At 38.9% G+C, this 15085-nt stretch overlaps 1 protein-coding gene across 2 annotated transcripts in view; it reads right to left on the bottom strand.

The window, feature by feature from the left end:
- DENND6A (DENN domain containing 6A) overlaps nucleotides 1-15085 on the bottom strand; it is a 51499-nt gene that overhangs the window by 34542 nt on the left and 1872 nt on the right. For both annotated transcript variants that reach the window (XM_060161530.1, XM_060161531.1), the window contains exons 2-3: nucleotides 2389-2427; nucleotides 2246-2288 (exon numbers count right to left, since the gene is read on the bottom strand). In XM_060161530.1, coding sequence (XP_060017513.1) covers nucleotides 2246-2288; nucleotides 2389-2427 — 82 coding nt within the window. The remainder of the gene's footprint in view (nucleotides 1-2245; nucleotides 2289-2388; nucleotides 2428-15085) is intronic.

Genomic DNA, 15085 nt, shown 5'->3' with positions numbered 1-15085 from the left:
CAAGGATTGATATTTCCCTCGGATTCATCATCACTTGAAACTCTCTCTACTAATGCTAAGTTTTCTCTCTGGCCTTGTTTAGAGCATAGTGATTACAGTCCTTGGGTACCCATCACAGCTTAAGACTCAGGAATGCATATATCCAGATGATATTAATGGTAAATAATGAGAAAAATATCTGACAAATATTTATTAGAGAGAAAACATTCTTTAAACTTAGGCTCCTAAAGATAAAAGCCATTCAAATGGAACAAAAAGCTGAAAGCTAAAAACAAACAAAACAAAACTTTTTTCTAAAGTCACAGTATCTAAGTTGTGTGTGGGTAGTGGGTGGAGGAAGTGGAGGACTGGCAAATCCTCCCATTGGGAATCCCAAAAGTATTCTTCTTTATCTGTATAACTTACCATAGAGTCTAAATGTTGTTTTACTTTTTTTAAGTGTGCACCGTGGAAACAAAAGCTAGGTTATGATTCTTTCCTAAAGACTGCTCTACTGCACCTTCTGTAACAATAAAGCTATCTTGGGAAAAATTAAATCCATTTCAAAGTTGGCATAGTACTAATTCCAACTTCCATTTAATGAACACATAAATGAAACAAACTATTTGGATAATCACAATTCAGAACAGTGATCTCAAATATATATAAATGCATAGTCTCTTGCTGTCTAGATTAATATTCTTCTGTTAAGATGGCAAGGTGTCTATTTTTAAGATCTTCTGTTGACTTTACTTCTAAGTACCAACCATACTTTGAATAAAATGAACCACACTTCCTTTGATATGCAGCTTATAAAAAAGGCATTACAAAACATCTGTAGGTCATTCAAATGCCTAAAATACTGAACAAATTGGTTTTTTTTTGGCCCCACGGAGTCCTAACCCCTAGACTGCCAGGGAATTCCCTGAACAAATGCTCATTTACACAGATTTACACTTGAGTTTAACTTCCAATAAGAAAATGACTCATACAGAGACTAACTGCAAAACTAGAAATAAAAAAGACTATCAGACATCATACAATTAACTTCTTAGTCTTTTTTTTTTAACTTCTTAGTCTTGATGCTCATGTAGAGAGGTGAAAGGGAGAGAGCCATGAAAACCAGCCATGACCTGAAAAAGAAGAGTGTGCAGTATAATCACATGAAGTCAGATTATCCTGTAATCCACACAACTCACCTGACCTTGAGTCATGGAAGTCCAATCCAATACTCACTACAATCAGAACTACATGTGTGCACTTTGTAAGGCAAATGTTATCCGAAATAAGGGGAGATCCTATAAGACCGCTGTATCATTATCTCGTTAACAGGCAAAACATGTGAAAAGATTCCAATAATTCCAGGTCAAAACAAAAGCCGTCCCGGGATTGCTCAAAGCCATCCTTTTAACTTTTTTTTTTAAAACATATTTCATGAAAGCTGAGTTCCAAAACTATAGGAAAAAATTCTGGAAGCATTTATAAGGAAAAGAGAAAATGCTTTAAAAAGCTAAAATGTCAAGTCTCCCAAATCAGATTATCTAAACTAAATTAACAGTATATTAGAAGTAACCACAAAAGGAAAGGGAACTGTAGTGCCTTTGCTTCATGGGATTCTAAGTGTGTGGTCTAAGAACTTAAGTGTTCTGGTCACTGTAAGCCTGAAAAATTATTTTCAAAGTGAAACACAAAAGGTAACCTGAAAGATATCAACTTATAGGACCACACAAAGGAAGAACTTGAAGGAGACCAGCAAAACCAAGCTTAATAATAATAGCAAACACTTATAAAGTACTTTCTATACCCAAGCACTATTTCAAATGCTTTATATATACTAACTCACATAAACTATTGCAAATAATTGATGGCCATGCTTTATAACCATGTTTACCCTGATTTTTTTTAAATCCCTGCTTTTACAGAGTTCTTGGCAAGCTCCCAAATCCTAAACTAAAAGAACACTGCTTAATATAAATCCTCAAACATACCAGCGTTGATGATTTTCAATCTCTTCATTATTTCAACAGTTTATGGCTCCATGACGTTTTACCTCATTACAAGATAACAGTTATTTTCAAAGTTGAACCAACGAAAATAAGTAAGACACGACTAGGATCATAAAAGTAGGAATCAAAATCACTAATCTGTTAGGATGAAATTGAGTTTGCATTCTACTATGTTATTTCAATTAATTTTCATATATTAAGAGTATAATCAGTATTCTCCGTATAAAATTCAACAGAAACACCACATGAAAAATAGTTACCTGAATTTGAATCTGGAAAAGACAAATAGCAAATATTGGTTTTCTGAAAAAGAAAACAAAAACTATATATGCTGACATATATCCACCAATAAAAACAAACAGAAATAAAACAGTAAACTATATAGGGCAATATTTTTACTTACTTCTTTATCAGTAAGTTTGGAATGTTGAGGATAAATTACCTGGGAGAAGAAGAGTTAAATTTTGTTAGACAAATATATGGAGTATATATTGTAAACATTAGCAGGTACTTCTAAAATACTAGTCGGCTATGATCAAATTGGTTCAAGAAACAGTTCACAAATTTAACAATGAAACACAGGAGAAGCTGGGAGAATTGAGGAGGATTTACATTTGGCAAAAAAAGTTTTGACTCAAAGTTATCTCTAAAAATTGGTGAAATTTTGAGTTATCAAGAATAATTTGAGACTTCCTTGGTGGCGCAGTGCTTAGGACTCTGCGCGCCCTATGCAGGGGGCCCAGGTTCGATCCCTAGTCAGGGAACTAGATCCCACAGGCATGCTGCAACTAAGAGTTTGCATGCCACAACTAGGGAGTCCGTGAGCCGCAACTAGGGAGCCGGTGAGTCACAACTAAAGAGCCCTCGAGCTGCAACTAAAGGAGCCTGCCTGCCACAAGTAAGGAACCCATGTGCCGCAACTTAGACCCAGTGCAACCAAATAAATAAATAAATAAATATTTTTTTTAAAAAGAATAATTTACTAATCGAATTGCTAATAACTCAAAGTTTTTTGAGTCTTTTCTTTGGTAGCCTAAAATCTAAAGAGAACTTGATCTATAAGCTTGAGCTACTTCAAGAAATAATAAATTTCAATTGATTACAAGAAGTAATACAAATTACTACCTACTTATTAAAAGAAAAATGAAAAGGAAAAAATGATCATCTGCAATTTAAGAAAACTCAAAGGCCATCTTCCCACCATAAAGCCTATCCTATTTTCCTCCAATTCCTTTAAATAGTCACAGCACTTCCCTAGATAGGTCAATTTAGTGCCTGCAGTGACCCAGCCAACTTCTGAGGGAAATTCCTGCCCCACAGCCCCACGAAGGAAGCAAGACTAGGCCAGCACAGCTCCTGTCAGAACAAGCACTAGTAAACACCAGACCCAAGGGCACCCACTCTACAGGCCAATCAACCAAGTGCCCAGATGGGGCTGGGTATGAAAATTCTGCCCAAGAGAATACCAGTGCTCAAGTGGGCCAGTACAGATTCTCTCGGGAATGTGAAGAAGAGATGGGATTCGGAGCAGCAGGTTAGCTAGTGGCTGGTAACCAAAAAGAGAGGAAACAACACAAAGTGTAGCGGAACTGCATTAATACTAGGTTGCTCTTCCAGTTCTGGAAGAATCCATGCGTTCTTCTATTCCCCAGAGTTGCCCAGGTGCCTGAAAATCTTACATTTCCAGAAATAACATACAGTAATAGCACATTATAAACTGTATTAAGGTGGTTTCACATATTTATTGCATTTATTTAGTTCTCACAATAATAGACAAGGCTAGTAATGGTATCCCCACTTTACATATAAGAAAACTAAGGTAAGAAAAAAGATGAGGAGAATTCACATTACTGACCATCTTCTAGAGTTTTTAATTTTCACAACTCTGTCAATTCTTCACATCTTTACAGAAGAGGGGACAAGTTCACAGTAGTTAAATAACTCGCCCAAGATTTAGCACCTAGTAAGTGCCACAACCAGGACTTGAACTTAGGTCTGCCTGATTCCAAAGTACACAAGCCACCATTCCTCACTCCACCCATAGTAGCAATCATTAACTCACAATCACAGCCCTCTTCCTCCCCTAGCCAGGATGTGGCATATAATCCTTCTCAATTCAGGAGTATGAGGAGGGTCTACAGAGCTGGTATTGTTACACGAAAACCACCCAGCATTCCTGGAATAGAAAATGACACCAAAGCCAATATTCACTCTACTTTGCTTTGTATCCCATGTTCTGACCGACCTGACTTAACCTCTGTCTCCACAATTCATGAAGGCAAGAACCTGGTCTGTTTTGTTCAACAGTCTATATTCACACCTAGAACAGTTTCTGGTGCATAGTAGACACTAAAAAAATATTTCTTCCATCAGTGGATATACTCTCAGATTAGCTCTGTTAAACAACTCAGTATTTAGTAATATGTAATTCTTCTTTAAGTGTATGTAGATCTTCCTTGAGACCATTTTACTTTGTTAACTTTAAAGGAGAAATGGCAAAGATGCTGCGTGCCGCAACTAAGACCCAGCACAGCCAAGTAAATAAATAAATAAATAAATATTTAATAAATAAATAAAAATAAAGGAGAAATGGCAAACTTATAACCTATTTGGCCATATTCATGAAAATCTCTTTACATCTAAGTTAACCTGGAGTTTGCTGGTCTAAAACATATTGAGAAGTTTAGTGGCCTGTAACAGCTTAATCTTAGACTCTAAATTCACTTTTATGTGAATACCCTTCAAATTTTTATTTCCTCAAATTAAAATACCAACTCAAAAGCAAATATACAAAATTCCATTTTTTATTACATAAAGGTATCAACCATGGTTCATCTGGACATTGGTTTCCTAAGGTTTAAAATATTAGCAAGACAGTATAGAAGAAAAATGTTGGTATGTTTTACCCATATATATGAGTACCTTAAATATATATATATAAAACGTGTGTGTATATATGTGTGTATATGCATGTATTTAAGGGGCTTATATATGCTCTATATATTTAAGTAAGTTAAAAGGATATAAAAACTACAGAACCTATCAAATCTGTCTTTCAGGGAATCCCCTGGTGGCCCAGTGGTTTGGACTCCACACTTCCAATGCAGGGGGCCCAGGTTCGATCCCTGGACAGGGAACTAGGATCCCACAGCCGCACAGCGCAGCCCAAAAAAAACCCCACAAAAAAACAGTCTGCCTTTTAAAAACTCTGACTGTGGGACTTTCCTGGTGGCACAAGAATCCACTTGCCAATGCAGGGGACACAGGTTCAATCCCTGATCCGGGAAGATTCCACATGCCACGGAGCAACAAAGCCCATGCACCACAACTACTGATTCTCCGCTCTAGAGCCCGTGAGCCACAAGTACTGAGTCCACGCGCCACAACTACTGAAGCCCATGCGCTCTAGGGCCCACACGCCGCAACTACTAAGCCCACGAGCTGCAACTACTGAAGCCACACGCCTAGAGCCTGTGCTCTGCAACAAGAGAAGCCACCGCAATGAGAAGCCCACACACCACAACGAAGAGTAGCCCCTGCTCACCACAACTAGAGAAAAGCCCGTGTGCAGCAATGAAGACCCAACGCAGCCAAAAATAAAATTTAAATTAAAAAAAAGTAAAGTAAAAACTCTGATTGTACTAGACTGTCAAATAGTATCTAGAATTTCATTTTAATGTACTCTGTTAGAACTACTCAGTGTTTTATTTTGGAACAAATATGATATTCAAAAAGAAACAATGCATATTTATATGCTACAGCTACTGAAATGGCCACACTGTACCTAAGATCAGAAAAATCAGAAAAATTCAGGGACTTCCCTGATGGTCCAGTGGTTAAGACTCCACGCTTCCACTGCAGGGGCACAGGCTCGATCCCTGGTTAGGGAACTAAGATCCTGATTGCTGCACAGGCAAAAGAAAAAAATAAACAAGTGAAAATAGATTTTTAAAAAAGAAAAAAGAAAAATTCATACTTAACTTTAAAAACATCAACTCCCTATTTAAAAAACAAAAGAAAGAAAAGTAACCACTACCAAGTATCTAGAACTGCACAAATTGCCACAGTTACTAGAATTATTACCTGTGTACATACTTTATGTTGTTAAAAAAAAAAAGTTTAAATGTAAGTTTGGGCAATCACTGTTAGTTTAGTTTTAGTCAGTTAGCTCCTGATAGCTATATGGGAAATAATCAACTGTGGGTTAGCTCCAGTACCTGGAGATGCCTCTCACTTGAAGCTTCCTCTCTCCATAGCTCAAGTAAAGGCATCTCTATTCCCCCAACCACTGGCATTCTGGGTGGCATTAAAGGGGGACAGAGAGCATCAACTAATGTCACTCTGGTTTTGTTACCTATGTTAAGATCTCCCATGTTACAGCAAATAAGGGAGAGGTGGCCACGTAATAACCGAAGAGAAAAGTGAGTTTTATTTGATATAATTATTAAGGCTTAAAAATGATGACATATTTCACATCATGTTACAATAGAAAAAATGTGTCTCAGAAAAATATTAATATATATACTGGAAAAGAGTATTACAAAATGTTTTAAATGGGTCTATTCAAAGGTACATCTCTCTGCATACATCTACATCTCTCTAGCATTCCCAACTCAGTATGAAAATAATCATGGTCCCAGGAGGAGGAAAATTAGAAATACCAGCTAACTTACTGCCAGTATCATTTGGACATGGGAAAAATTCATGCCTGCCATGCACCCAAGTTGTGTGTGAATGGGTGTCTACCTGATGCCATGTGACTGGGTATCTGTCTCTACTGCATGACCCTGCCTGGTGTCCCAGGCCTGACAGAGACTACATTTCCCAAGAAACCTTGCCTTGATCTCCTACAGAAACATTAACTTACAAACAAACATCATCATAACCTTGGGGACTTCCCTGTTGGTGCGGTGGTTAAGAATCTGCCTGCCAATGCAGGGGACGTGGGTTCGAGCCCTGGTCAAGGAAGATCCGACATGCTGCAGAGCAACTAATCCCGTGAGCCACAACTACTGGGCCTGCGTGCCACCACTACTGAAGCCCACGCACTTGGAGAGCCCGTGCTCCGCAGTAAGAGAAGCCACCGCAATGAGAAGCCCGCGCAACGAAAAGTAGCCCCTGCTCACTGCAACTAGAGAAAGCCTGCACAAAGCAACGAAGACCCTATGCAGCCAAAAATAAATAAATATTTTAAAATAAAAATAATAAAATAATAAAAATGAAACTGAAATACTGTATTTAAAAAAAAGAATTCCAACTAATAAATGCAGAAGGAATAAGGAAAATAGCAAATCACTATTAGAACACCAGAGTAATAATAGTTACTACAGGAAAGATCCACTTTTGGATGCTGAAATTTGCAAGCAAATTTGAGAAACAAGATACTGCACAGTCTCAAAGTATCTCCCACAAAATAAATATTTACTAATTATGAAGAGAAAAACAGTAAATTCACAGTGGATAAATCTGACAGACATCATTTTAACCAAGTGATCAAGGTTAAAATCACCAATAGTAAGACATTTTAACACCAGGTACTCTTTGATATGATGCACCAAGAAGGGCACATCATGTCTGGGGTATTCTTCCCAATAATGTATAACCCCAGACTAATCATAGGAACATACCAGAAAAACCTAAATTGAGAAACATACTACAAAATATCTGACCAATATTCTTCCAAAGTGTCAAAGTCATGAAATATAAGAAAAGACTGAGGAACTTCCACAGATTGGAGAGGGAGTTATGACACCTGTATGCAATGCAGGAACCTGGATTGGATCCTGAAAAAAAAGGACATTAATAGAAAAACTAGTGAAATTGAATAAACTCTGTTGCTCAGTACACAGTATCATGCCAATGTTATATTCTTAGATTTGATAATTGTACTATGTTTATATAAAATGTTAACATTAAAGGAAGCTGAATGAATTACTTTCATAACTCTAAAATTATCTCAAAATAAGGTTGTTAAAAAAGTAACACCTCTACTTCACATCATATTCAAAAAGTAACCCAAAGTGGATCAAAGACCTAAGTGTAAAAGCTAAAACTACAAAACTCTTAGAAGAAAATATAGGAATAAATCTTTATGACCCTGGATTAGACAATGGTTTCTAAGCTATGATACCAAAAACACAAGCAACCATAAATAAATTGGACTTCATCAAAATTTAAAGCTTTTGCACTTCTAAGAACACTGCCAAGAAAGTGAAGACGAACTGCAGAATGGGAGAAAGTATCTGCAAATCATATATCTGATAAGGGTCTAGAGTACAGGATCTATAAAGAACTCTTATAATTCAACAATAAAAAGTCAAATAACCCAATGTTTAAATGGGCAAAGGATCTGATTTGAAATTTCTCCAAAAAAGATATACAAGAGGTCAATAAGCACATGAAAAGACGCTCAATGTCATTAGTTATTAGGGAAAAACAAATAAAATTACAGTAAGATACCACCTCATACCTCTAGGATGGCTGTAATCAAAAGGACAAAGTGGTAGCAAGGATATGGAGAAATTAGGAGCCTCATACATTACTGATGAAAATGTGAAAATGAAGTCACATTGGAAAACCATTTAGTAGCTTCTCATAAAATTAAACATGGAGGACTTCCCTGGTGGCAAAGTGGTTAAGAATCCGCCTGCCAATGCAGGGGACACGGGTTCAATCCCTGGTCCAGGAAGGTCCCACATACTACGGAACAACTAAGCCCGTGTGCCACAACTACTGACCCTGCTTTCTAGAGCCCATGCACCACAACTACTGAGCCCCCATGCTGCAACTACAGAAGCCTGTGAGCCTAGAGCCCGTGCTCCACAATAAGAGAAGCCACTGCAATAAGAAGCCCATGCACCGCAACAAAGGGTATTCCCGGCTCGCCGCAACTAGAGAAAGCCCGTGCACAGCAACGACGACCCACAGCAGCCAAAAAAATTAAACATGGAGTTACCATATGACCCAGCAATTTCACTCCTAGGTATTCATCCAAGAGAAGTGAAAAGCATACATCCACACAAAAACCTGTAAACGAACGTTCATAACAGCATTATTCATCATAGCCAAAAAGTGGAAACAATCCAAATTTCCATCAAATGATGAATGGATATACAAAATGTGATGTATCTGGACCTCCCTGGTGGCGCAGTGGTTAAGAATGCACCTGCTAAAGTAGGGGACACGGGTTCGAACCCTGGTCTGGGAAGATCCCACATGCTGCGGAGCAACTAAGCCCGTGCACCACAACTACTGAGCCCACATGCCGCAACTACTGAAGCCCACCCGCCTAGAGCCTGTGCTCCACAAGAGAAGCCACCGCAATGAGAAGCCCGCGCACCGCAACAAAGAGTAGCCCCCACTCACCGCAACTAGAGAAAGCCCGCGCAAAGCAACAAAGACCAACACAGCCAAAAATAAATAAATAAATAAATAAACTTATAAAAAAAAGTGATGTATCCATATAATGATATAAAACTCAACCATATAAAGGAATGAAGTACCAATACATACTACAACATGGATGAATCTTGAAAACATACTAAGTGAAAGAAGCCAGACACAGAAGGCCACATGTTGTATGATTCCATTCATATGAAATATACAGAAAAGGAGAATCCATAGAGACAAAGTAGATAAGTGGTTGCCAGGAGCTGGAGGGGAAAGGAGAATGGGTCATGACTGAAAGAGAATGTAAGGGAAATTTGGGGGCAGTAATAATATTGCTTCTTGATCTCTAGGGTCGTGACATGGTATACTCACTTTTTGAAAATTCACCAAAATACAGATTTAGGATTTGTGCACTTTTCTACATGTGTGTTACACTTCAATGAGAATGTTACTTACTTTAAAAAGTGGAAAAAATGGCCTGAAATCACAGTATCCTCAAGTCTAAGATTCCCACTTTCTCAAGATTGAAGTTAAATTACTCTACTAGAAAACTTGATCAGTTTGAAAATGGAATGGACGGTAAAGCATTTCTCAAAAAAAAGTAAAGTTTAGGTACAGTTTTCCATGTTTCACATCATTCATCACATTAAGTACAGTTTTCCATGTTTCACATCATTCATCACAGTAAGTACAAAAACATAAAGTACTTGTGAAAGAACTAACTAGACAGGAGAACATCCCAGATTATCTCCAGATTATATAATTTCATAACTGAATCAGAGATTAGTAATGTCCCAGATTATCTCCAGATTATATAATTTCATAACTGAGTCAGAGATTAGTAACACCAATTAGATTGTAGAATCTGGGAGCCTAAGAAGCTCAAGAGGTCACTAAGGTTTTAAACCTCAAATCATAGAACTACATCAAGCTACCACGAAGTGCTACTATTTCACAAGGAAATTTAAAGGCCATTATTAGTACCCTGCAAATCCTATCCTATCATTCACTGTTGAATGGTCTACCTTCCATGCTAGACTGCAAACTCAATGAGGAAGGGATAATCAAGGCTTTATCTCCAGAACATACCATTGTCTGGATATGGTAGTTGTCCAGTAAATATCTGAATAGATGGCTCAATGAGACAGTATAGCAGCATGCAATTATACACACCCATTTCAATTAAAACAGTGAACATGCTGAGGATCAAATACTGAGGCTATGGGTCACCCAGAAGAGAGGAAGAAACACGAAAACCTTTCACACAACTGCCTTTATCCTTCTCAGAAAAATAAACAGAAACTTTGCTAAGATAAAGAAAACTGTGCTGACTACTCCAGGTTCCACCCTGTTAGGGGTTAAGGGGGAATAAATAGGCATTGGCTCAACAAAAAACAGAAGTGGGAAAAAAAGGGGAGTCAATTCTGCTACCTGCTCTTTTAAAAACGGCATAAGTTTGCCTTCATCCCAAAGCAGGAATTTATCTTCAATTTGTTAGAAAAAAAGTAGGGGGGGGATCAGTAATGAAATGATTATAAATTGTCCTGCTTTTTATAGATAATTTAACTGGCCTGAAATTCTTTTCACCAAAGAGGTGAAATACAAACTATGTACATATACATATATGTATGTACACATATATGTACATACAAATAGGCTATGTCATAGATTATCAGCAAAGTGAAACCTAATAAACTTGATTCCCAGAAAGTGCTTTAAGTACCTGTGACTGACACAAGTTTAGATTGGATGATTCACATCCAAAGCTGTGTGTTTTTATAAATAAATTTAAGGCAAAATAATAGGAGTGAGGGAATAGCCAAGATAGGCCCACACTGATTATTGAATGTGCAGGGACACTAATTATAAAAAAGGGGCTAGGGACTTCCCTGGTGACGCAGTGGTTAAGAATCCACCTGTCGGGCTTCCCTGGTGGCGCAGTGGTTGAGAGTCCGCCTGCCGATGCAGGGGACACGGGTTCGTGCCCCGGTCCGGGAAGATACCACATGCCGCGGAGCGGCTGGACCCGAGCCATGGTCGCTGAGCCTGCGTGTCCGGAGCCTGTGCTCCGCAACGGGATAGGCCACAATAGTAAGAGGCCCGCGTACAGCAAAAAAAAAAAAAAAGAATCCACCTGTCAATTCAGGGGACACGGGTTCGATCCCTGGTCCAGTAAGCTTTCACATGCCACGGAGCAATTAAGCCTGTGCGCCACAACTACTGAGCCTGTGCTCTAGAGCCCACGTGCCACAACTACTGAGCCCGCGTGTCACAACTACTGAAGCCCAAACTCCTAGAGCCAGTGCTCCGCAACAAGAGAAGCCACTGCAATGAGAAGCCCGCGCATGGCAACAAAGAGTAGCCCCCGCTCGCCGCAACTAGAGAAATCCCGCGTGCAGCAACGAAGACCCAATGCAGCCAAAAATAAAAAAATAAAACAAAATTTTTAAAAAGGGTAGCTAACATATTGGGTATGCATTAAATGAGAGAAATTAATTTTTACATGCTTTATCTCACTTAGTACCTCCAACAACGCTCAGGATATTATTTTGCCATTTTATAATTGAGGAAAATGAGACACAGAGAACTGAAGAAACTGGTCAAAACTCGGACAAGTAGCATATGTTCAACACCCCAAAGCTTGTACTCTTTTCACTAGATTGATATTCTGTCCAAAAAGTTGATAGGTCATAGCCTTCAACAGGGGGAAAGCCACCAATGATTTCTCGATTCTTATAAAATTGGGGTGGGGGCTGGAGAGGTTCAAGAGGTAATCTCAAATTACAGATGTGTCACCTCCCATGATGTTCTGTGAGTTCCGTAAATTCACATGATTTAAAGGCCCTCAAAAAATGAAGACCATCTCTAAGGAAGTGTGTACAGGTGGCAAACAACTCTTCACACTATGAAGAAAAAAAGAAACTACTAAATATCCAAATTAGGGAAAACGGTTAAATAAATTATGGTCCATAAAAAAATATTTATGAGGACTCTTTAACGATATGGCAAATTGTGAGAATGCTTATCAGTAGTGGCAGACTCTTACAGCAGACCTATTTGGGGGACTGCTGCCCAGACCATGCTTTCAAGTGTCCCCTCCTTTTGCAGGGGTGAGCCTAAGTGGCCACTACAGTTACTGAAACACTGTCTCCTTACCGCAACTGACTGAACAAAAGGGAGCACCTGACCCATGCTGAACCAGTCAGATGCTCTAGTATTCGAATTAAGCTTCTGCCTGGTTCCAGAATACAAAAGTAGAAGTTTGGCTAATATCAGTACCGTGGAAACCCAAAGTCAAGTGAAATGGAGGAGCAGATATTCAGACCCTTGCAGAGGAAATCAGCCTCAGCACGGAGAAAAGAACAGACATGCAAAGAGAAGCAAAGACAAAAGACCACACAGCTCCACAGAGACAAAGGCAAAAGCCTGGGGCTTTCCAAATCCCATGAGGTTCAACCCTGCTTCCTGCAACTGGTTCCAAAAGATTCCTTACAATCAATTTCTCTTCACTTAAATTTATTTGAGAGGATTTCTGTTCTTAACAATCAAACTAATCCTTGACAGATACAAAATTATATAAAGAAAAAAAAGCATTAACAAAAATGCCAAGTATTAATCTCTTAATATAATTATGAGTGATGTTTTCTAGTGTTTATAATTCCCTTTCTTGCCAAGTTTTCAACAATGAACATATTATTACTCAATGAGGAAAAAAAAAACTGGAATGAGGCAATTCTGGATTCAGATAATTAATTAAGGCTTTATTATAAAATCAGGTGATTTCACAGAGCTGGAAGTGACAAAGAGTATATAAAATTCAGAGGATTTCAAACCTTGTTCCAGAGGACCCTTAGTGTCACCGTGGTGATGCCAGAGCCATCTCAGGGGAAAAGAAAGAAGCTGAGCACACCTCCTGTAGTCAACACATTTTGCAGTCTCTTCCCAGCTCAAAAGACCCCCTTTACTGTCCTCTTCTTCTAGGACAGGGTTCCCAACAGACATTTTATGCAACACAGACCACTCCTCCAACCACTCAGGTCTTCAGCTGATTATAGCAGAGTGAGAAACTGCTCCAAACAAGGCCTGAGTACCTTCCTTCGGCGTTTGGAATGAGAATGACGTTCACTCTCTTCGTTGAAGTGGCCGAAAAGGGCAACTTCGCCATAAAGATCACAGAAGCAGAGAAGTTAGTTTAAAGGAGAGCATGAAGCATGAACAAAATCCATAAAACAAGAGCATAAACAAGAGACTTCCCTGGTTCTGGGCTCTAGCCATTTTCTGGAAGTCCTTCTAGGTTTGTACCTTGGACATCTTGAAACACCTCTGTGGCCTTACAGCAAATGTGCCTTTTCTCCTTCAGCTATAGCTTAGTTTCTGTCATCCACAACCAAATATATACACACAGGCCCCATTTCAACCAGATTAGCCACTGAGGTACATCTGATTTTCATCTACCCAGAAAAAAAGTTCCCCTACTTTAAAAAGAATACTAATTCGGGCTTCCCTGGTGGCACAGTGGTTGAGAGTCTGCCTGCCAATGCAGGGGGCACGGGTTTGTGCCCCAGTCCGGGAAGATCCCACATGCTGCGGAGCGGCTGGGCTCGTGAGCCATGGCCACTGAGTTTGCGCGTCCAGAGCCTGTGTTCCGCAACGGGGAGGTCACAGCAGTGAGAGGCCACAGCAGTGAGAGGCCCACGTACCGCAAAAAAAAAAAAAAAAAAAAGAATACTGATTCTAGTACTTCAATTTCATTTTTCTAGTGAGAAAACTAAGGTCCGAAGGCCTCATCTTCACAAAGCAAAAATTAGGGGTTCTCTTCATTGAAAATGAAAAAGAGAATTTCAGTGCTTCCCAAATACAGACTTACCTAGGTCTTACTGAGTCCAAGGCACTGTTCCAAATGCTTCATCAACATTAACTTACCTAACCCTCACAACAGTGCCATGATATAGGCACTGTTATCCTGTCACAGAGGAGTGTGAGGCTCAGATGAGCTAAGTAACGTACCCCAAGTCACACAGATTCAAGCCTAGGCAGTCCAGCTCTAGGGTCTGAGTTCTTGGTCAATATTCTACATTATCTCTTTAGTAGGGATTTAAGCTTAAATAAGTGGCATTGTTTATGCATTTAAAATTTGCAACTGGTACTTTCTATCATAGCAGAACTGACTTCTTAAGTCTCTCACAAGCCTAAGACTAAATGACTGCATTTCTGATAACACTACTGAGTTGGAGGATATACTGTCCAAACTTAGTTTTTAACCTATTTAATTAACTTCCCTTCTGAATCCCTATGGTTGTGCATTATAGGAAGTAGGGTGGGGCTATTACGTCATTTCTCCAAAACAATTCTATATTTACCTTCTTGCCCCATTACAGCCACCCCTCCTGTCCATTTTTGGCCTGGATATGGCCATATTACAAAAGTGAAATATATTTTCAACTATTTTGTTATATTAATCATTAATTTGTATTCCTTTTTCTTCATTTTAAAAGTGGGACTATTCTACATTCCTCAGGAAAACAAAACAAAGTTAAATTGTGTTGCCTCTCAATGTGTTTATCTTTCTCGGGATCCTTTATTAGGGAATCTTCCCCACCCTCACCCTACACTTTCTAAAATCGGTGATTCTTAACCTGAGGACAATGCAACAGAATCTCCATAAATGACCCCCAGATAGTCAATGGAAGCATATACATGATTTTGTATTA

This window comes from Lagenorhynchus albirostris, chromosome 10 (assembly GCF_949774975.1).
Source record: "Lagenorhynchus albirostris chromosome 10, mLagAlb1.1, whole genome shotgun sequence".
NCBI classification, from domain to species: domain Eukaryota; kingdom Metazoa; phylum Chordata; class Mammalia; order Artiodactyla; family Delphinidae; genus Lagenorhynchus; species Lagenorhynchus albirostris.
The sequence above is the reverse complement of the archived record's forward strand: the minus strand, read 5'-3'. Positions and strand labels throughout refer to the sequence as shown.